The sequence below is a fragment of the Dunckerocampus dactyliophorus genome, chromosome 19 (assembly GCF_027744805.1).
Source record: "Dunckerocampus dactyliophorus isolate RoL2022-P2 chromosome 19, RoL_Ddac_1.1, whole genome shotgun sequence".
Lineage (NCBI taxonomy): Eukaryota > Metazoa > Chordata > Actinopteri > Syngnathiformes > Syngnathidae > Dunckerocampus > Dunckerocampus dactyliophorus.
Genome location: NC_072837.1, coordinates 6805627 through 6830243, shown reverse-complemented (window position 1 = coordinate 6830243; position 24617 = coordinate 6805627). Strand labels below are relative to the sequence as shown.

Sequence of the window (24617 nt, the reverse complement as noted above, 5' to 3'; positions counted from 1 at the left end):
AATATTTTTAAATGTGTCTTGAACAGATGAATTGGATTTATTAGATTTATTGTTTCTTGTGGGGAAAAAAAAAGTTTTTTTTGTATGATTTGGCTTTTGATGAACCCTTGGGAACATATTAAAAACCAAAACTGAGGTGCCGCTGCATTTTAGTTCTTGTAGTTCATGGTATTGTCGGCAGGCCAAAAACAACCAAACATGGAACCAACCACATATGTGGATAAACATCTGACGTGAATCCGACAATGTAACGTGTACGTGGAAAGACCGTAGAGACACCCTCATTGCGATCAGTACACCTGTGCTAAAACGTTTAATAAAGAAACCGCTAGCCTACCGGTGGCGTAGTGTCAAGGTCACCTACCTTTTCAACCGATGTGAAGACCAGTTTGTCCATGACTAAGTAAGTGGAAGTTAATGCTTGTTTTCATCCTCGTTGCCCAGAGTTGTCACTTTTGTCTGGTTACCAGCATGTGGTTGATGCTGGATAATGGAATTGGGCAGTGTATAAATCCTGTCTTGAGCTGCTACTCTTCAGCATCAAGCATTTGTCCCTCCCTTTTCAAAGCAAGTTCTAAAATCAGGTCATACTCCTCATACTTGGTCAGTGTGACCCTTCCTGTTCAGTGGCCCTCGCCTTCCTCCTTTGTCCCAGTCAAGCTTTCATAGAGATGCACAGAGAACTGATTGAAGATTGATTATAACAGTTGACTGCAGGCTTGGCAATTGACGACGACCATCATCTTGCTCCATTTGTCTTGCACCGATTCTTTAAAAGCTTTTTAATACCGGGGACTTTTATCCTCGGCGACCACCTACTGCGATGACGCTGATTTGCAATTGTCTTCTTTTTGCAACGCCGCTTTTTTCTCCTTAGTATGTGAGGGCTGAGGTTGCAGGGAATTGTGTGCTGTGTCATGCATTTTATATTTCTAATACATTTTTATCCATATTGATTCCAATTCAAGGCATCAAAATATTGTTTTCAAGCTCTTCCCCTACCTTGACAGATGTGGCCTTTGGGGCAATCATGACGGAGCCTCGTCAGCCTGTCATCATGCGATGTAACCAACAAAATAAAGTGAACATTTCTGCTGCCTCTGCGGCTTAAGCTTGTATTTTAGCTGCCAGCTCCAACGCCATTGAAATAGAAATCAGAGGAACAGCATGGAGGAGGTTTTTTTTTGTTTGTTTAAAACACTCTATAATGTATCATCCTAACCTCCTTCTTTAGAAAAACCCCATAATACAGTAAGCCTTTCATTAATTTCATATAATTATGCTTTTAGAATGCATAGCAAGGCATTGCTTCAAGCATTGTGTTCCAAGGAGTGACTCAGTCTTCTCTGATTATGAACATTACACATTCATGTAGGCTGTGAAATTGCTAGTCCAAGGGCTGTTTACCCCATGTGGTATTCAACTGTTCAACATAGCAGCAATTCAGGTAAATTGCGGTTATTAAGGAAAAATGTCGGCCAGGTTTACTCATGGACGGTTTTGATGGACGCGGTCTAATCACATACAGGCTATATGCTGATTGGGGAAGAGGCGGGAGGGGAGACTGGCAGAGCAATTGGGATCCCGAAAGCGGCTGCCAGTCAAAACATTTTTAATATCCACACTTTCTGAAAACTAGAGATGTGAGTCACAAAATGAGGTCTTTAATTTTTTTTCAAATGGACCATTTCTCAGCTCCAAAATGAATAACTATAATGTGACCTGGTGTGGTTCAACTATATAATAGTTTTAAGGTTAGGACCATTTCCTGGGAAATAACAAAACATATTAGTATACTGAACATTTGCAATAAAAATAGCTGTACTTATCGATTGGATTCAACCCTATTGAACACGTCGTAAAGTATAAAGTACAGTAAAGTATAAAATGTATGAATGATTCTGTAAGATGATCGATAGAACAGAGTGACTCGAAGTCACGGTGTGGAAGTTATTTAATGTATAAGAGTCACATTTGCGTCTCACAGCAACTATGGTGCGTTCAAGGGCCTTCAAACAAAGCGTGAAATCTCAACGCTTGACAAAAAAACATTATCAGTGAAGCATGCAGACACAAACGTGTAAAAACATTCACAGTGGTACATGTATGCCGTACGTTTTACCTGCATTATCGCATATTTAGAAATCATTATTGACTTAGGGTGAACGAAATGTGTTTTCTGTGGAAAAAAAACTTATTTTTTGGAGGTTTTTTTTTTTTATAACAATTTTTTAACCCAAAATCTGTGAATTTGCTGCTGAATGCAGCTGGCTCTCAAGTATGTGGGGATCCACTTTATATCCAAGCTTCGTTTCTATAGTATTGTCCCTTGACAAATATGTACAAAAAATATTTTTTGACGAGCAATCCACGAACGTAATATAACTCAGCACATTGAAATAATAAAAACGTACGTTGATTAAAGAATTCAGGTGCGACTTCGATATCGATACATACAGTGCATATCATTTAACACATGCTGCCTTTCAGTTAAAGTGGTTGCCTTCTTCTCATCCGTCCATTCAACGTATCCTCACGGGGGTATGCTGGAGCCTATCCCAGCTGACTTCGGACCGGTCGCCAGCCAGTCACAGGGCACATATACAGTAGACACGCTCACATTCATACCTATGGACAATTTCGAGTCGCCAATTAACCTAACATGCATGTTTTTGGAATTTTAGTACCCGGAGAAAACCCGGAGATGCCCAACGGAGATTCGAACCCATGTCATCCCGATCTCCCGACTGTGTGCTAACATGCTAACCACTCGACCACCGTGCGGCGGCTTCTTCTCATGTGACTTTAAAATGGTTTGGAGCGGCACCATGATAGCCATTGATACCGGTGAATGCGACTTATAGTCTGAAAAATACAGTGCTTGGTTAACTGGGCATGTGTTCAGAGATGTTCTTATTTATTTAAAATGAGCAGAGTTGAATGAAAACTTTTTGTTTTGGGGGTGGCCTCCAACGTTTGACAGCAACTTGGACCGCAGCAAGAATGTGTGCGAGATTGCAGCATCTGGTGTTCTGTGCAATCAAATAAAGTCTATTTAAAAGCTTAAGGCCAAATTCCAACCAAGCTAGCTGTGTTGGCACGTATACATTTTTATATGCCTTTAGTGTCTTTTGGCAGCCCAAAAGACGGACTTAAGGAGATTGGATTTCAAATGGATGTTTTGTCTTCCACTGTGCACGCACACATCCACACACGCACACACGCACACAGAACATTTCCCTCTTTAATCTGTTTTATCCGGAGGCCTCTATCTCTCTATGTCTTGCTCTTCTGCTGTCTCGCCATTGAAAACCCCCAAATAAAAACACAATTTTAGTGTCATATTCTTCCATGCGCACAATACTGCAGCATTCCAATAGATTTTTTTGTGTGCAAACAGAGCGATAAGGTGGCTCCAGTGAATATCTGCTACTTTCTTGCTTGTGCTAAGTTTGGCAGGAAAGGAAGTTGGATGAGTCACACGATTAAAAGTGGGCCAAAAGCCTCTTTATTAGTCCAGTGAGATCTTAACACATTTCCACTTGACGTGACGGTACATTTTTAAGGCTCCTGCATACCGGCTCTGTCTAGTGGCTTACGCACCTGTCACATTATTTTTTTTTATGTCAGAACTCCCAGAGCACTGTCTTCTTTCTTTTAATTTATCACGGTGTCTCTCATTTTGTACATTTGCTTTTTATTACAGTTCCTGTTCCTGTTTCTTTCCAACTTATCAAGCCAAAGAGATTGTAACATGTGTCCATCACTGATATTTTAAGGCCAGCTGTTCCTCCAAACGGTTTGTCCAACCCTCATGGAGACAACATGAATTCCTCACAGTCCATTTAATGGCAGGCAACCCAAATACACTGGACGCGGACTTTAAATGGTCAGATGGAGCTGCAAAACAATCCTTTTAAGTGCTCATTTGGCTCGAACGCTTAAATAATCTGGCAGGCGCTATATTTTGCTTTCATAATGTACACATAAGGACTGTAGTAAAATGTTACATGACAATGAAATCCCTTGTCATAACCAGACATGAACACTTCCTCGTTGTCAGCGGCGACTATTCCTGAGATAGCATCAGTGGAAAAAAAACAAGAACAGATGATTTCATCTGGGAACCCCTTTTTTCTTCGTTTTAATAAGCGCCTCCAGATGTGCTCTGTTCTGTGTTTCGAACAGCAAAAGGGAGAATATTCAAATCTGAAGGTATTCTTTACCTTTTTATCTGCCTTTATCTCTCCCTAGTAGTACAGTCGCCAGGTGTTCTGTTCTCCTGATGTTGAATGCTAATAATCGTCCATTGCATTTGTGTGAAACAGTAAAGAAATACAGAGTTGGTCCAACTGGTTCCCCTCTTCTTGGGAGGCTTTCAGTAAATTGTTGGAGTGTGTGTTTTTGGAGTTTTTTGCAGAAGGCTTTATAGGCGGAGTACTGTAGATGCATCCCATTGCGTGCCTTCTTAGCTGTCTCTTTTTATCGTTTAGAAAGCACAGAAAAGAGAAAGACGTGTGTTCATGTCTCATGGAACGTTATAAAAAAGTGCAGTTTTACTTTAACATCGCGGCAGCTGTTGAACTTGAGCAAACGAGTGACACTGGGAACACGGAGTGCATGTTGGGTTGCAAGGTTTATAGTGTGCTCAAAGCACCTAATGCATGGTTCCAATCTTGCATTGTGCATTGCCACTTCTGTATTTAGATATATTATCATTCACAGTAGCAATGCATAGCTGACAGTCTGATAGACGTCTGGCTGCCTTGTGTTTGCAAGACAGCTTTTCTCGTCAACGAGAAATATTGTCACGTTGAAATCTTGTGAGATCTTGTTATACGAGATCTCGGGACAAAACGACTGTAGGTACTCACCACTAATAAATATTAAATAATATAAAACGGTCCATGAACAGATGGAATCTGAGTTAAGATGGAGCCTTTAGCCTGGTTGTCAAACTTGAGCTAGAGGCTAGCAGGCTAGAGAAGGCGTTTCTCCAAGGTTGCCTGACTTATGATAATATACTGACTTATGTTCAACCTCTCTGCAAGTTTTGAGGTCATAAACTTTTGTGCAAACAAACTTTTGCACAGCTATGGTGCGTTCAAGGACGACCAAACAAGTTGCAAAATAGCAACACATGACGACAGTGAAGCATAAGAGCTTACTAACAGTGGTACATGTATGCTGTACATTTTACCTGTGTTATTTAGAAATTATTACTGACTTACGGTGAATTAAATGTGTTTTCTGCTAAAAACGGCCTATTTTCTGAGAAAATAAAATACAATTTTTTAAAAAAATCACAAATTTGCGGGGCTGAAAATCCCTCAACAGACAGCTATTGTAGCTAAAATGAAACCTTACACCAAACTAAGCACAGACAGATGTATACACAAACGCTTCATGTACCAGCATTATGATAAGTTCCAGTTACACTTGTTGGTGATTCTTACAGAATCCTTTTTGAAACCTTGTCTATCCATAGACGTGAATGCACACACCCGATACCCTGCCTTTGGTGTGAGCACATGTAAAAGTGCTCTTTGTCAGGGCTGCTATTCGGTTACTCTGAAATGTACTCTCTCTCGCCACACACAGTAGCTGCTCTAATGGCTGCAATGTGACACTGCCTCCCACATAAGCGGAGAGACTCATTTACAGTTGTCAGTGAGAGTATTTTTGGTGTTTAAAACATTAAATGAACACTCAAGGGTATGCACTTACATGTGTGTGTGCGCGTGTTTACTTTTCGCTACTTAAAACATGTTTATAATGCCGTTTCATTCAACTGGGAAATGTGGAGATCTCTTTAGCTCAAGGTGGCTTTAACAGCGTACATCAAACCTGGAAGCTCGCACTTTGATTTCACGGAGGCAAACCCCTCCATCAGACAACTCCATTTTAAGTACTGGTCTCTTCTATCTGCACGGAAATATTCTATTAAGCACCACAACTAATGGTCATCTTTCCTTGAGTGAGATATAGTGATGTGTTTAAAAAAATGTTTCTTTTTAAGTGTGCCACTTTGACTCATTCATCTTCTTTATGTTGTCAGGTTTTCCAGATCGCCTATGTGATCATTAAGGCCGCCAACTCGCCTCGCCCGGGTAAGCGTTTTGCGACATCATTACTATTTAAACAGCCTCACACATTCCAAACGTTCCCCATTCCGCTTTGATTATGACATGAAACTCGGACCACGTGTGTTAGATGCGGTAAAAGTCGCAGCGTTTAAAAGTCATTTTAGTGAATCTTGGAGCATTATGTTCAATAAACTTCATATGCATATCCATATTCTGTATTACAGTGACCGACAGGGGCAGACGTGCAGCAACGGCCAAATGCTACAAACACACATCCGGGATGAAAAACAAATACATAATAAAAATGCAGAAAATGCCAAAAACTCACACAAATCCCAAAAACAGCAACAAGAAGTGAAGAGGTGGTATGGAAAGGTTCATTTACCTTTATAGCTGTAATATTTTACATATATTTGTATACTGTATATATTTATATTATTTTTATATATTACAGTACATATATATTTACATAGTATATACAGTATATATATATATTTTATACATTATAATATTTATGTTTATGTTAGTTTTGTGTGTGTTTTTGGCATTTGCAGCATTTTCCTGTTGCATGCGTTTTATGGTTATTGTGTGGTTTTGGTTTAGGATAATTTCTGTGATTGGAGATTTTGGACGTTGCTGCGCTTTTGCCTCGGCCACCGTCATACACGCTGTATGTAACCACAGTTGGTTAAAGCAGCAGCAGTTTGATATTGATTATATTGATAACAGATTCTGAATTCTTTTGAGGCAACAGTGGCCTGTAAAAAGGAGAATAGTCTCTAACAACTAAGTCTGCAAGAGTGGTGGACCAGCCAGGACACCACTCACTTTTTTTTTAAGGCACATTCCCTGACTTGACTTATTTTTCCTAATTTTCGGATAAACGAATTTCCGCTATGTAGTATTTCTTATTTATAAATTGATTATTTTCCCAGTTAGAGCATAGAAAACCAGTTTACAACCTTCTAAATAAGATTTTTAACATTATTAAAGCCCTCTAGACTTGAAATAACATCCCTATAGTCACTTTAACGCTCGTATTACCGAATAGAGTAGACATAATAAAAGAAAATAAGACATATAAGACATACTGTAATATAGGCTCACACACATACCCCTACCCTATGTTTTGTTTCATTTGTTACGCTTACTACACGCTTATATAGTAATAAGCTTACGCACACACACAGTTCTTACACACAACCACTAACCTGTGAAAATAATAATAATAATAAACCGTGAAATAAAGTTGTTTTGATGTTGGAACAACAGGGAACTTGGGAATTTGCAAGCAACTTTACAAAAAAACAAACTAACAAGCCCAAAGTTTCCTATATATAATAAGCGGACACGGCAACACTGACGTGCATACACGGGCCTTTGTCTTTGAATGCGTTAGTACAGCATGACTTCTAAATGCCTTATGTTTGTATTTTAGTTAATTTAGCCATTTGCTTATGTTTGAAAATGCTTGATTTAGCCCCAAAACACATGAAGTTTGGTTAAACCTGCATATTTTTTTACTAATAACAGGCCATAGTTAACCACAATTTTAGATTTTTGAATGACTATCATTGGAAAACTGTGACGCCGTGAAAGCTGAAGAGTGAAGTGGCGAGGGACGACTGTACTCCATATTCATGACAATGCTGTGTATTTCAAACTGTACTGCATTTTCGGTGTATTTCAAGAACATTCAATTCTTATTTCCCCGCTTAATCACAAATTTACAACCAAACCATGTACGTCTGCAGGTAACTGGATCTTGGAGCGTTCAATAGATGGTGTGGCCTTTGAACCCTGGCAGTACTACGCCATCACAGACACAGAGTGCCTGACCCGGTTCAACATGAATCCAAGGACAGGACCTCCATCGTACACTCGAGATGATGAAGTTATCTGCACATCCTTCTACTCTAAGATCCACCCCTTGGAGAATGGAGAGGTAAAGATGTTCAAGTATAACCCGTGTTCATACCCCTTTCCACCGGATTGTACGGCTTCCCACCTGATTGGTCAACTAAAGCTTCTGGTAAAACAGGACTAGAATAGAAAGAACCCAACATATCCCTTTTCCCAACTTAAACTTGGAACAAGCAGCGACACGCTAAGCAAACGATTATCATCCGATTATATTCAAATCACTTTAAGAGCTGCTAAAGCTGTTACACTACCAGATATTCGACAAAATCATTACAATCAATGAATGCAGTGAAATAATAATGACAATAATTATTTATCAATTCCTTTGCAAAGCACTCTGTGTCCTGTTGGTACAATATAGCCTACAGTATGTCGCGCTCACCTGATATCAACTGACACCATCTCCAGCAAAACACTGCATCCATCGCTGAATCTGTTTTATGTTTCCTATTTCTTGCCCTCGAAGCTACCGCCGTCCCGAAGATCACTTGGGATTTTTGTTACCTTACACTGCAAGTTATTACACTGTGCACACACGATTAAATAATAATCACCAGAAGGGAGTCTAGGTGTGCAATACAGGCCGAATCAACATGGTCAAGGTCACTGCTCTGTGGCGGAACGTACAGAACCAATCCAGTGTAGGTCAATGTATACGACACACTTTAACAGATATAGAGACAAGAATCTCAGGTTTTACTTATAGGTGAAAAAGCAAGTCGTTATTAGTAGTAGTGTTGGTATGACAGTACCTTGCAACATTGTTACAGCATATTGGTGGAACAATGAAAAACAATCAAAAATATCCCCGGGCTGGACTTTGGACACCCCTGCATGAAGTAGTGTTTCCTTAACTGTTTCGTATACGTCTGAGTCTATAATCCATATTTTGTGCTAGTGGACACAAAAGTGAAATAGAGTGTTCCCTCGCTGTATCGCGATTCACCTTTTGTGCAATTTTAGTGCTTTTTTTTCCCACACGCATTGTGTTCTGCGTCTTTATTGGCTAAGGGAGAACCCAACCCTTGTCTTCTGTGTCGTGATTGGCTGTAGGCCATTGTCAATCAATCTCCTTTGTGCCGAACTGCCGATTGCAGAGACTCTGAACGACACTGCACTCTGTATGTTTGCGCGTTTTCTCCTCGACAAAACCCACAATGCCGACGAAAGGCAGAGAACGATGCTAACCTTTGCACAGAAAGTTGGACTTCTGGACATCCTGAAGGGAGGTAGACGTTACGCGGCGGAAGGGCGGTATTTACGAAATAAGTGACTCTTCGGTTGGAGGAGGAAAATACAACGAGAAGAGCGATATGTTTTAACAAGGATACAAAAAGGCTTCAATGAAGCGGCACCAGGATGTAGAGGCATGGTCAGAGGAGAGAAATACCCGCGAGCCACTTAATAATTTCTTGTGTCAAACCTCGTAGGTTGAGCATTAAAATTCAAATGAAGGTTTCAACTTTGAGTGTTTAAACAAGAGAAAAATTTAAATGTAAAATGTTATTGCCTGTCTGAGAAAAGTGTATAAAGTGTATGGTGAGGGGTTTTACAGCCTTAAAACATATAGAATCATTGTAAAAAAAAAACAGAGTTGGCTACTTTGTGGATTTCACTTATTGCGGACTATTATGGGAACATATCCCCGGCGATGAACGAGTGAACACTGTATTGTATCTGGAATGTTTGCTGTGTTGTGTTGTCATGGTTTTCCTGAAGCAAGGTACTTACCTTTACCGTGAACCAAACAAGTATTTTTCAACATAATTAAACCTGTCATTATTTCAGGCGGTGTTACATTTTAACATATATAAGTGTTGTAATTACGGGAAGAAGGGTCGGCTGTTATTAAAAACACTTTCTCACCTAAGTTTACACTGTTAGCTAGCTACAATTATGTGTTCGTGTGCATGGTAAGAGCAGAGAACGGCCCTGCGATAACTGACTTTAATGAACTGAAGCCTTCAGGATACACACACACACACACACACACACACACACACACACGTACATTTCCTGCACAGGCCTCTAATTGTAGTTGCCTGTCTGGAGATGTGTGCGCATTTCCCCATGGGTGCAAGTGTTTGTCTATTGTGTTTGTCCTGTGTTTTTGCGTGTGCATGCGTGTGTGTCCTCTGGGGGAGCACCGGAGGGGGTGTGAGCGTGGAGATGTCAAGAGCTGCAACTAACGGAGGAGTATAAATGTGTGAGTGTGTGCATGCGCGCTTGTGGTTGACAGCTCCCGAGCCGTCTGATCACAGTGCAACCATAATGAGTCAGAGGCGATGTGTCTCACACACACACACACACACACACACACACACACACACACAAAGCCGCCGTGCCGCTCATGTGTTCACACCTACACAGCCACATATCCTTCATTACTTCCAAGTGTACAGCTTGCAAGTGTCCCCCCACCACCACCACCACCACCATACAGACTTTTGGCACAAATGAGGACTTTTTGGCAGATGCCAAATGTTGCTTTTGGCCACGTTACTGAGACGAGCTGACAGAGCCGCTCCTCTCGCTTACTTTGTGGCTGCTTTTTGATTACCAGTGTTCCCAGATATAGAGTTACTATATGTACTCATTCTATACACACAAACTCACGTAAACAGGTCGTTCCGTCAGTGCTGTGACTCTGATTGTCCTTTCGGTTTGGTCAACTTTCGAAACGAAATTTTCAACTGAGATAATTTGGAAGAATTCATCTATTTTGTTGACGAAAAGCTACTCAACACGGGTTTAGAATCCAATCAAGTCAATGGAATTATAACGTACTCACGAATTATAATAATTATATATATACAGTCATGGAAAAAATCATTAGACCACCCTTGTTTCTTTAGTGTCTTGTTCAGTCAAAGGTACGTTTGTTTGGATAAATATAATGGTGGCAACAAAAATACCTCATGAGAGTTTATTTTTTGTGGCAGTACAATGCAATAGCTATTGACGTAAGAACGTAAGTGATTGTGGTGGTAATTATCAAGAAAACGATTGAAATGGCAAGATGTCAGCTGTGAAATGAAAGTCCTGTGAGCCATTTTTGTTGTCATCATTATATTTGTCCAAACAAATGTACCCTTTAGTTGTACCAGACATTTAAAAAAAATGAGAAACTGAAGAAGCAAGGGTGGTCTCATCATTTTTTCCAGTGTATAATTTCATATATGTATATATATATATATATATATATATATAAATACTGTATGATTGCTGCTCAGCTCACCAGTTATAGAAATCAAGAGAATGACTCGAATAAACCACAAACTCTCACGTTTCGCTCAACTTTTGTATGGCGGTACTAAGTGATGTGCGGTGAGGTTCATGGCTGGTGAGGCCCTGACTCCTTTGTAGTTTTTTTTTAATGTTAATACAGGTTGCTCATTAAGAACGTAACAAGAAAAAAAAAGAATAATTCCCTTTTGTTAAAATCTTTGTTTTCAAATACTTCCTGGTTGCATGCGTTTATTGTTTTTATAAACTGAAACACATTTGTGGTCTTATCTTTTATTTGTGTACACTAAGAACATGCGCACAAACCTTCTCCAGGAAAAACTCTCCAGGATAATTTGTTGTAAAAGTCTGATCACCTTCTTTTGAACTTGGATATGTAATCTTCCATCTTGGCAGTCAAGTTACCTCATTTATTCATCAGAGCAGAAAAAATAAATAAACATAATAATATCTTTTATGCATCCGACTTGTTGCTAAATCTAGTTGTAGCTGGTTCTGCCGTCTAAAAAAAAAAAAAAAAAGGCTGGCTTTTCCTCTCTATGGAAGGACGGGAGTGACAAGCACTCTCCAGCTCACGCAAGCAGAGGTAGAGTACTGCAGCGGCTCAGTGTATGGCATTTCTCCGCATTGATGTCTGATTAGCAAGAATAACGATGTCACACTTCCATTAAAGACATTACACAAGCTGTTGAACGTCATGGTGTACAAAAAATGTTTCTGCAAACATTGCATTGGCATCCACCATCCAGTGTACTCAGACGGTAGGCTCAGCTTTTGCACTTAAGCAGAGAGGAGAGATTTGCTGCAGTCTCATCTCAGCTTTCTGCTCTGGATTTGATCGGGAAACGTGCAAATTCAGTGATTTTTACCAAAGGAAAATGCTTTTATCTTATGCCAGAGCAAAATAATGAACAAAGTCTAGGAGGTACAGCTAGGTCTAACATAAAACTCAACATGGAAGGTGGAAGCAGGACCGCAAACCAAAAGAGAATAAATACAGGAGACTGGAATAGTCCTGACAGAGAGGCAAGGTTCAAAAACGTCCAATGTAACAAAGCAAAGACAATGACCTAGCGACAAAAACAAGGGTTTATGAAGCTCAGTTTTCCTTACAGTCCATATTGTCTGTTTATTTTTACTGAATACTCCAACATTGGTACTGGTACCCTTCTGTGGTGGCTTCACATAAAATAAAAACCAAAGAAAAAGCAAAACACACTTGTGAAAATACAGTATAAAAAATAAAATGCAGTATTGTTGAAAGGTGCTAAATGGTCCCTTATGTTTTTTTCCCCTGGCTTTACTATAACTGTTGTTTCAAGTTATTTTCAGCTTGCGGAGAGACGTTTCTTGCTCCAGCCATGGTGTGTTCTGGCTGTATTTTAGAAGCATGGTCTCGCTAGAAAGGAATAACAGTGTGTATGAGTCTGTCTGTATGCCAACGTTGCTGTCGTCTGCACCCCCCCATCACCACGATTTTCTTATCACAAGTCACTATAATCCAATTGCTCTCTGTGTTGACATTTTGCACAAAAAAAATTCTAATTAATTTGAAGCAACCTCCAAAAATTAATCAGAGTGTACTTTTTGTAATATGCATCTAATGACAATCTTTGGAGATGAGTTTTGGTTGACACTGTTGGATAAGGATTTAATACATGAACATGCTTATTAATGTGGTTGTGGTTTGCAATGGACTGCTTAATACTGACAGCTATTTCTGACAAAATTATAACATTTTAGTGGATGTCACTGTCCTTTTCCCTCCTACCAGTCTGTCACCCAAGAGACTTCTCACCTCTGCCGCTATCTGTCACGCAATGCACCTTTAATGTTTGCCTTGAGTTGAATTCTGTTGTTCCATGTCAGTATTTATCCGTCTTCCCTCGTATAGATCCACACTTCTTTAATCAATGGCCGTCCCAGTGCAGATGACCCGTCCCCGACCTTGCTCAACTACACCTCCGCCCGCTACATCAGATTGGTGTTTCAGAGGATCAGGACGCTCAACGCCGACCTCATGACCCTGACCCTGCGGGACCCCAGGGATATCGATCCCATTGTGACAAGACGGGTGAGGCTGACGCGCGCTTGTTCATTTTTTTCCTCTTCTTCTTGTTTGTTTCTGTTTTTTTTCATCTTCACCTTGTATCGATACAGTCAAACCGCAGTTTATGTACCCCCCCAATTCTGATATAATTTGTTTTTCATCTAAAATATTTGTTTTTGCCTGGGTTTTTGTACAGTATTGCATGTAACAAACTAGTCACTTTGCCCTGTACTGTATCGTTCTGCTAAATCAAGCGCTCAAACAAAGCACCCTAATCCTATGCATTTTGATTATTTCCTCTTTTTGTCAAACCTTTTGGAACGAATTAATTGCAAAAACTGTGGCACCAATGTATATGTCGATAAAATCCCTAATGTAATGCTTGTATCATATACAGTGCAAACGTATTTGGTCACCACTCATTTTATTGCTTTAATTAACTTTCTACAGCTATCTTTTTGACGCATTAGGACAGAAACAGTTAACAGGATTACACTAATAATCCAAAACAGATAGCACATGAGAAAGCTAAATGGGCTAATACAGGAATTGATTATTCTTAATTACATTTATAGTGCATTATTATTATTATTATTATTGTTATTGTTATTGTTGTTGTTATTATTATTTCTCTCTCTCTCATTATTGCCAGTGCTTAATCTCATAATGTCCCGGTCTCAGCCTGGGACCTAAGGGTGTTGGAAGCCCATGAATGTGTTATTTCATGAATAGGACCCTATGTGGGCTGTTGAGAGGAGGGTAATCTTCTGGAGCTCGTAAATATTAATTTTTACAATACAAATACTACTTGTTATTATCTTATCAATCATTTTCATTTTGGATTATTTGAGCATCAGAATGTCGTTAATGCACAATTGGTCCGCAAAATCAATTACACAATGTTAAAATATAATGCAGCGACCAAGGGCCAAATCCCATTGTGGCATATGCGAAGAAGATCCCTCCTTTTTCCATATTTCTATCTTATTCTACTTATAATTCACTCAGTCTAAAACATCTGTTTCCTCAAACGCAACTAACTTTATCTTAATATAATGTCACCACCAAAGTAAATGTCAAACCAATGAACCCCAGTGCTAAACACAACATGAGAGGTGTCCTGGCTGGTCCAACAACTATTATGGACTGCTAAAGGTCACTATGACACAGATGTTATTTTTCATTACAGGCCAATGTATCATCTTTTTTGTAAAGCTCTCACTGTCCAGTCAGTTCATACATATTTTTGTTTCAAATTAGTGACGTCAGCACATGCATAAATGTTTGTCCTTCTCTCGTTGTTTCTTCACAGTACTACTATTCCATTAAGGACATTTCCATTGGAGGAATGTGTATATGTTATGGTCACGCAAAGGCCTGCCCCCTCAACACTGCTACCAAGGTAAAAAAGCTGCACTCTCGCATTTCAAGGTAACATGGCCTTCTTTAGAATGTGGAAAAGAAAAAGTACCCTCAGGCTTAAGCTTGTTACATGCCGCCTTTATATCAAACCTTTGCTGCATTGTCGGCAAGGGACACAGGTGTTGTCTACCATGATGGGTCTGTCCATCGCTTGATACCAGACACCTGATCTTTCGTGCATTTTCTCACACGCTCGTGGTCTGTTGTCTTGCACACGGCCTCAGGCTGAGACGTGTCTTACTCTGATGTGACACAAGTCTCTTTTCCTTTCAAGGTGATGAGGTCATTGACTATAAGTGATGTCATTTGTCTTTTCTATCACTCGCCCAATATAAGAGAAATTCAGATTCCTAAGACGGCCAAGGAAAAAGTGTATTGAAAAGGTTACGCTTCATAATTATTGTCGATATTAAAAACACAGTACTGTGCCCAAAAGTCAGCTGGGATAGGCTCCAGCATACCCCCTGCGACGCTAATGAGAATTAAGCGGCATAGAAAACGAATGGATGAATGGAAAACATTTTAGGAAAACAGTATAAATGTGGACTCTTTTACACAGTCACTCATCTTTGCAGTTAAGTCCTGGGCGGATATACACAGGGCAGATTTGATGGAGACCTGTAAGCTGATTTGTTAATGATTGTCTACAGAACATCTGCTAGGATGCGTGCTCAGCACAAAGGCAGCCTGAAGCCAAAGCTGGAGTGTTTAGTCTCAGATAAAAGGGGAGCAAAACCGACTCGTGCCAAAATTACCAAACTTGGCTCGGACTTGGCTATTGTACTCCGTTCAATCTGGCAGCCTCTCCTCATCAAGCAATTTACAGAAAGTACTAAATTGAATTACTAAGCCTTCATGTTGGCACAAGTCTTGCACTGGAGCACTGTGATCCAACTGTGTTATGATTTCCTTTCTCTCAGGAAGGTGGTACTGAACCCATTTGTTACCAACTGATAATCTGGAAAGGGAAACAAGATCTTTTATAGCACTCTCCTGTGGATACATTATTGTTAGACAGGCCACTTACAAATACTGGTAATTACATTTTGCTGTCATTTATTTGAACTTTCAGGCATACGCTGCGATGCCTCATGAAGATGCATTTCATTTACTGTTTGTGATAAAGACATTAAAAAGCAATGCAGACATGATTACGTCTTTAGTCAACTTCATAGTGGATAAAAAGCCCATTACCTGATATGATAAGCACAACATCACCAGTGTTTCCCCCAGGACTGCAGTCTATCTATGGTGCTGCAAATAAATGAATGTATGGGAAACACTGATCACTGTTTAAGGTTCGACATTGTCAAAAATGGTTCTAATTTCATTTGGTTTGGGTTATTCATACATAAAGGGTGTACTGTATTCGCCACTTAGTTTGTATTAAGCTATAGAAGATAACTTCTTCTACACTTTGACATTCTTAGGTGTTTGATGGCTCGACACAATTGCAACAATGAATCTTATTGGTGACAAATGTGTTTTTGTGCAGAAATTTAGCTGTGAATGCGAACACAACACATGTGGAGAGAGCTGCGATCGTTGTTGTCCCGGTTACCACCAGCAACCCTGGATGGCGGGAACCTTCCTCACGCGCCATGTTTGTGAGAGTAAGTAAGCCGTAACGCAACAGCTACACACAAAGCAACTGAACTGAAATGCAGCCTCAGTGCACGCAGGCGTGGACTCAAGTCACGGTTTTGATGACTTTGGACTCGAGTTGACAGTATCATCAGGGATTTGCAACTCGAATTGGACTTGACTCGGACTTTAGCCTGATGACTTAAAAATACTTACGATTTTCAGTGAATGTGTCCCCATTCAAAGCATTCCATTAACATGATTGTTGTTATGTCATTTCCAAACAGACAACATATTTCCCCTTTGAATCGGCCTCACTGAATGCATATACATGTATTAACATCCAATCAGATCTAAGAACAAACAACGGATGCACTGACTAAATCCTGAATGCTATGTCAGCATTCTTTTTCTGTGGCTTGTCACGCTGGTGTTGTTTTATTTTTAAAAATTAAACAATTCAAAATGCATTCATTGTATTTGTCAAATGTAATAGTTTGTTACATTGTTAAAATGCTATTTCATTTGGGAGACACTAAACAGTGCTTTTGACTTGTCAGGACTCAAACTGTCTTGTTTGGACCTGAGACTTGACCTGAGACTTGAGATTAAAGACTTTAATCCTACTTGAGACTCTTCCTTGAGACTCCCTTGCTCCTCTTTATTGCAAAAACAAAACAGGTTACTGTCGGCCAAACCACACCAAAACAACATCAGCAAACTCTACTGTCTTATTTGTACGCAACCGTCCTCCCCTCACACACACAGTCATGCCACGTTCACATCCAGTCGGAAATCATAAAACTCTTTAACACTGCAGTACACATAACTGTCAGGTCACTGATCCTGTGAAAGTGACAGTAATAACCAAGCAGTGTAGTAGTCTCATTATCGAGAAGGAAAGGTTGTGAGTGCTTTGGCTTTTATTTGAATTACTGTTTCATTCCATTCTTGTTTTTGGTGTTTTGTTACAGTATATACGGTATGTCTTTCTTGTGTTCTGTGTACGGTGTGAGCGGCTTAGGAGTTCAATTAGGTGTAAAATCCCATTTACACCAAGACTCACATTGCAGTCTAGGAACGCAACTCATTCGGAAGACCACCTGGAAATAGAAATCTGGTCTTATTTAAAATAAATTCAAATTAGTTTTTTTTTTGTTGTCCATATACACTGCCAGTCAAAAATTTGGAGACACTTTATCATGTTATTATATGAGAAAGTGCCTCCAAATTTTGGCTGGTAGTATATATGCACTGTAACTGTAGTCTTTTCTATGGAGTCATGAGACCGGAAGCTTCAATCTTCTTCCAGTCTAAGAGTTTTCCACCAATAAGCCCAAAACACTCTGACACACTGACACAACACCACTAAGTCTATAAAGGCTGTTCGTAAGAGTGCAAGTTAAACGCTGGCTCATTACAATATTAAAGGAAACATGACATGAGTCAAGAGCATTGTGTCACCACCTTTGAGCTCCTTGTTATAAGTGATCTAAAGCTGGGGGTGGACAACCCGTGAATGGATCCAAGCAGCCCACGGGAATGCAGCAGAAGTGGTTGCCAGACGTAATATAGTGGGAAGCTCAGCAGAGTCTTCACAGAGCAGTGATGCCAACTCTTGAGATCAAACCCACAACCATGGCCCTCTATTGATCCTGAGATCAAATCAGCCATGCTCTTTGCCTCTGCTATTATTCCATCAGGCAGATCCATGACCAAATAGTGATGAGCACTGTAGGCCTGATTGAGTATGCAAAAGCAGTGGGTGGAGGGTCCGAGCTTGCTAATAACAGGGCTGTGATGTTTGCATTTATGTATAAGCCAACTACAATGGATGCAAGTTCGGAAGAGTGGGTGGAGGGTCAAAGCCCCGGGAAATAAATTACTTTTCTACTGTACAAAATTACATGCCGCACATTTCCATATTGTACGAGATATTTGACACCTTTCCGTTATAGTTAAGCAGAGTAGTTGTCATGTGTTTGATGTATTGACTTAATTCTTTCCTTGTGCGTTAGACACCCCCCTCAATGCAACAACCAGAGTTACTTCCAGTTCCAATGATATTAACAAGAAGAGAGAAATCAGAGAGAAAAATAAATTAGTTTTGCCTTAAAACATAACTGAAGTTAGCTTAGACTTGTTGTGAAGAACATCTGTATTTTTGGGTGGCCCGCCTCATGCTTTCACAACCACTGGTTTAGATCATTGACTGTAACTGCATGCACATACACACAGGTATTATTAATAATAAATTCAATTAAAAAAATCGACGAATGGCTCAAAAATCCCGAACAAGTGACGCTATAGCCGCTATAACAATGTCGATTTTGGCCAGTCAGGAGCCTGAGGGACTGTTTTTCCCAAAAGCTTGGGAGAATTTTGGGGGAAAAACGAATCATGCCGGTGGAATATAAAAAAAAATAAAGCCAAACAAAAGGTGCATGTAATAGATTTGTCATATCAAGTAGAAAAAGAAAGAAAGAAAGGAAAGGAGATATTTGCATGGGGGGGAAAAAGGGCAAAACATACAGAAATATACCTCTTTCACCCCCATTGCTCAGCAGTTGGGATGTTTTCAATAGCAAGCATCATTTATTAATTGATGTTCTCCTGCATATCCTCAGTATGGCAAAGCAAACCAGCACTGATGACTGCAAAAGAAATAGTATTGTGTACTGTGTAACCGACTTCTGTATGTGCAACCCTTCCATCTGTGCTTCCCAGAGTGCAATTGCCATGGGAAGGCTGAAGAATGCTACTTTAATCAGACTGTAGCAGACCTATCACTCAGCCTGGACGTCCACGGCCAGTACCAAGGAGGCGGGGTGTGTATTTCTTGCCGTGACAACACAGATGGTATTAACTGTCAGAGCTGCCTTCCCGGCTACTACAGACCTGAAGGGGTAGGTTGCTTCGAGTAGCATTCGGTTGTGTGAACGAGCGAGTTTTAAATGTTTTGCGTCTCGTAAAGGTGAGCGCTGAAGAGGAAAACCCCTGTGTGCCCTGCTCATGTGACTCACACGGCTCTCATGGGCAAACGTGCATTGAGGACTCAAGCCAGGCGACGCCAAGTACGCAGAAATGCTTTTATATCTCAGTCTCTTGTCTAATCTGATGAGAAATATACAGGACAGTATCTAGTCATATTCATACATTCAATGACAAACTTAACTTAAAAAAGCTAAAAAAGCAGACAGAACAGCCAGAAATGCTCAGTGCGCTTGAGCTTGAGATTACTCTAGCCTCCTGAACTGACTTCCAGGAGGTTGTTTTTTGGACATTTTCCTTAGTAATGCGTATTGAACTAAAAAAGACATGCAGTAAATTGGTATTGATGAAGGTGTTCGATTTGGCCAAAAATAGGACTTTTTAACCTTACCGCTGTTAAGATGCACACACCCTTCTTCCATTTTTTTCATGTGTGTGTATTTGTGTGTGTGTGTGTGTGTGTGTGTGTGTGTGTGTTTGACTGACAGCCCAGCCACCAGGGTCATGCCGGTGTAAGGAAGGGTTTGGGGGTCCACGATGTGACAGGTAACACACACGCACGACAGGCACAGAATGTGACAGGTGAGCTGAACCTTTCAGCTGTTGTCCGTTCCAATTAGTGTTTGAAAATTGCCCCAAAGTTCTCATTAAGACTTGTAACGATTTACTAATATGCTGTCCTTAAGAAGACCCTTAAAGCGCTCTAAACAATGACGTTTTGATTTTTTTTTCTTCAATTATATATCCCTTCAAAAGGTCATTAAGCATCTGTTTAAATTGCCTTTACTTGCTCTGGTACCATAATGGCTTGTTTGTGTAACTGCTTGTTAGGTGTTTTCTCCTTGGTGGAATTATTCACAATTATTCTAATGTCACCTTAAATCAAGTCAATCAAGTGTCTTCCCTTTAAAATTCTTACCTAACAATTAAGGCACTGTCATCTGCTTTTTAATGGGCAAATCTCTGTTTGTTGTTAATTACGTGTAATGCTTCCTCTGAGATGCTTGTTTACCTGCCGAGCAAAGTCAGCGCTTTGTTCTAAACTAGAAGTCCTCTGACAGTTAATGCTTTGAGTGCATGTGACTGTCAGGAGAGTTGACCCCCCCTGACCGGCCAGTTATGGAATGGCCCTTTTTTTAATACTCATCACCTCCATCTTTTTTGTTATTAAATCCATTTGTCTTTCAGGTGTGCTATTGGTTACATGGGCTACCCAGACTGTCAGCGCTGTAACTGCAGCCTGGAGGGAAGCAGCAACGCTGACCCGTGTACATCACCCTGTGTGTGCAAGGTCAAATACACACGTAATAACTATGAAGACCAAGTGGTGTCCATTATAGCCTGCCATTGTTCTATTCAACGCAAAAACATCGACATAAGTCACAGATAAGCTCTGAAGCTTGAATGCTTTTAGTGTTTTTACTTGTGTTGTTAGGAACGACGGGCATTTGACTTTATTTTCTTGATAGACAGTCGCGTGCTATGAATGTTCTGAACTCCTGTTTTGATGCCACTGTCATATTAATTGGTGAAATACTGCCTGGAGGAGTTGTGCCATAGTTGATGTCATTTTGTTCATCTCAGCGGCGCCTATGCAGCGCAACCAAGTATTGCACTTCTTTGTGTTTCAGTTGTTTGAAGACGCGATTAGTCACCAACCAATTTCACACAATCGACCAAACGATTAACAGTCAAGGATGCGGCACAAAGATGTTCTATGAGTTTTTCTTGCTTTTGTATAACTTCCTGTTCATAGTTTTTGATATTGTTTATTGTTTTATAATAGGTAGGCATTTTACAAAAACAAAAACTAAACTTATAATAATTTATAGCCGAACCTGCCAACATGTACTCATTCTTCGTACTCGGCATGCGTTTTGACCCTTAAATACGCTTGCATGTTTCGTTGTTCTCCACGTATGCATTTTGTTGCGTTTAGTTTGTGTCTGACAGCCCACTTGGAGTTAAACTTGAATTACGTAGTGCGCTTGAACGCTTTATAATGTAAACAATGCATGGACCACTTGTGAAATGTCTTCAAGGTTTGTTATAGTGGGTTAAAAGAAGTATATATTGTATGATATTGTACAATAATCATATGTATTATTCACAGTACGATTTTTTTATGCATTTATATTGTATGAAAACCTGTCCAAAGCCAATAAGTAAGGCATACGAAAACCAAAGTTTGACTTTATATCTCCGCTAGGCTATGGGTGATAAAGCACGTTATTGTTAGTATTAGTGTTATCTTGTAAATTTAAACATTTGAATTTTTTCTTGTGACATTACACATTTTTCCTGCTGATCTTTTATTTTATTGCAGGTATTTTCATTTTAATTTTCATACTCATGCTTTGTAATGTTCTGATGTGGGCCACGTTGAATTTCATTCTCAAAATATTCCGCAGGCCAGGAAACAGAGCTGTTTGCTATAAATGGCTCCCAGGCCAGGGTTTACGCGCCTCCTTTTTCGAACATAGGCTGCACTTCTGCCTCGTGTGGCTAAAATTATTATTACACTTACTATGTTTGCCCTTGTGTTTGGCAACTATGTAGCAAAACTGTTCTTTCTTCTATTATAAAGTCATTAAAACAGCAAAAACAAAGTGAAATTCCTGTTCCCTACAGGAGAATGTGGAGGGAGAGAACTGTGACCGCTGCAAACTGGGCTTCTACAATCTCCAGCGCGACAATCCACGCGGCTGCGAGAAATGTTCTTGCATGGGCGTAGCGAGCCAGTGCTCTGCCTCCACGTGGGTTTATCAGAATGTAAGAAATGACACACAAACTGTGATTAGGATTATCTGGCTTTCTGGGTTTCACAAATAAACATTGTTCCACATAGAGTGGGGGCGGATGAATCCACTGTGGGGTATTTAACTTCTTTTTACGATGCGAGTAAAGACGCAGACAGCTGGTAAGTTAGATAAGTGAGGTTGTTATTACAGTGGAAAGGGGGATGGAGACAATAAATGGAGACAGGGATGAAGTCGTTGTAGCTCATCTATACTTTTACAAGTTTACTTTGGTTCAAAGGTCAACAAATTGCATGACCATCACAGTCAAACACGCTAAAGAAGAATCCATTGACTTTAGCAATTACTAAAACTACAACAGTAAGTGCAAAATAAACAAGAATGGATGCGGACAGAATGAGGAGAGGAAGAAGGAGAAAATAAGACGGAGCAGAGAGGTGAATGGAGAAAAACGGTTTTTGACTGACAGGCAGGCGGGAAAGGAGGGGAGGGTGGAGATGCTGACAGGATGACAGCTTTGATTCAGACACTGATAGCATTCGTGTGTGTGTGTGTGCGTGCGTGTGTGTGTTTGTGTTCAAAAGGGTAAGCCAAGGTCAGGTTAATTGCAGTGACAGATGTGTGTCTGTTTGAGGTGTTACACACACACACACACACACACACACACACACTGACAGTCTGACATGTGACAGATGTGCAGAATCTTTAAACATCCTTTGAGTTAAATTCTGAACTCGTCAGACCCTTGCATGGGTTATTAACATAAGCAATATGGAATTTAAAGGAAAATATCAACAAAGTGTCCTCCTGAGAAACAATGCGAGTAGTCAAAAGTAGTATTAGTAGTAGTACGCACCCAACATGGGTTTATGGGAATAAACATCTTCAGCAATTTAGGCAAATTCATGAGGTGGGTGTTGATGATGGTTCACAATTCGGTGCCACTTTGTGACCTTCGTACCTTACTAATCAGCTTTTTTCAATGGCTCTTGCACAGGAGAGCATTCTGACTGGCTGGCACCTCAGTGGAGATTCAGGACGGAGGGTGTGGCCAATCCACAGAGACACACCTCTCTATCTAAGTGTCCACCATGCAGATGTTGTGGACAACCTTGGCTCTGCCTACTACTGGAATGCACCTGAAGTATACCTGGGAAACAAGGTGAGAAGAAGACATATTGCATGCTGTAGATACAGCAGAATCTTTCATGGATGCGGGACCATCATGTATAGAATTAAGTAAGCCTAAATTTGATTACGTTATACCTAAATTATACTGAAATTAACGCCCAAGTCACTCACACTGTACACAGAACACATCAAGGACATATAAGATGCAGTAATAGGAAGATTAAATACACACATTAAACAAAACAGTCATAAAAAAGACAGAACAACTCCTTTTTTTATCTCTGTGGTTGTCTTGCACACTGGGGGGCACACTGGAAGTCTCAATAATGAGACCACTAGGTTGATAGTTATCACTGTCCATTTCATAGGAGCACATCCTTTCACATGTTCAAGGATACCATCCTTATCCTTGATGATGGTCACGTCATTTGAGCAACTTCGAAGGGGCATGCAGCCAATTTTAATTTCCCCACTGAGTGTTTTACATGTCTAATTCCACTTCACTTTCCTTTTATTTTACTCGCTGCCCCAGAAGAGTATGCCTAATGCCTAATGAAGTGCAAAAAGTAAACTAATATAAGCGATGTTATATTTACATCGTGTAGCCGCGAATGAAGCACAAACTGCGTAGTCCATCTGCGGCACACAACATTCTTACACTGCAGTGCAGCTTCAGGAAGTAGTGGCATCGAAGCTAATATCACGTTTTGAAGTCTTACGCAGCGATCTCTGACACATCTTAAGTAAGTTTGATCAAGTGTAGAATTACTACAGCTTCTGTTGGGACTACTCGGACCGCCAACTGTCCACTATCACCATCGGGTTTCGAAAGGCCGGACTACTGTGTGATGGAGAGGTTGGCTCAAGCTAAATGTCTAATTTGCCTCGAGACGAAAGTGACACCGAGAGCGACACCGAAAGAGAGAGAGAGAGAGAGAGAGAGAAAGAGAGAGAGCGAGACTGACAAAGTGTGTGATGAAAGAATTATGAGGCTGTTAATGGTGAGGTTGAAGAAGACGGCTTTAGTGGTTTTAGTTCCCAGGAGGAGGAGGAGGATGGCGATTAATTACTTTCTTGGTAGGGTACTTTTTACCCAGACATGTTACACACACTGTTTGGAAAACATAATTATTGAATAAAAAGTTCTAAAAAAATCTTTCTGTGTACTAAATATTCCATGTTATGACTTGGAACACCTGCAGGTTTTAGACACGTGCGGCCTATATATGTACAAATCTTTAAATGTAGTGGGTGCGATTTATATACCGTTGCGCTCTATAGTCCAGAAATTATGGTAATTACAGACCCTGAAGTTTCTATCGTAGACCATTCACCTGGCAAGGAAATTGAATAGAGGCATTAATTGGAGCATTTACATTACTGTCTGCTTTATTGTACTGAGCAGCCATGACAGGCAGCCTGTGC

At 40.2% G+C, this 24617-nt stretch overlaps 1 protein-coding gene across 5 annotated transcripts in view; it reads left to right on the top strand.

Moving 5' to 3' along the window:
• Window positions 1-24617, top strand: part of lama2 (laminin, alpha 2) — a 202011-nt gene that overhangs the window by 80263 nt on the left and 97131 nt on the right. For all 5 annotated transcript variants that reach the window (XM_054760840.1, XM_054760839.1, XM_054760838.1 and 2 more), the window contains 11 exons: window positions 6059-6110; window positions 7841-8031; window positions 13150-13329; window positions 14618-14707; window positions 16223-16340; window positions 19039-19217; window positions 19286-19385; window positions 19791-19848; window positions 20491-20593; window positions 21934-22074; window positions 23059-23223. In XM_054760840.1, coding sequence (XP_054616815.1) covers window positions 6059-6110; window positions 7841-8031; window positions 13150-13329; window positions 14618-14707; window positions 16223-16340; window positions 19039-19217; window positions 19286-19385; window positions 19791-19848; window positions 20491-20593; window positions 21934-22074; window positions 23059-23223 — 1377 coding nt within the window. The remainder of the gene's footprint in view (window positions 1-6058; window positions 6111-7840; window positions 8032-13149; window positions 13330-14617; window positions 14708-16222; window positions 16341-19038; window positions 19218-19285; window positions 19386-19790; window positions 19849-20490; window positions 20594-21933; window positions 22075-23058; window positions 23224-24617) is intronic.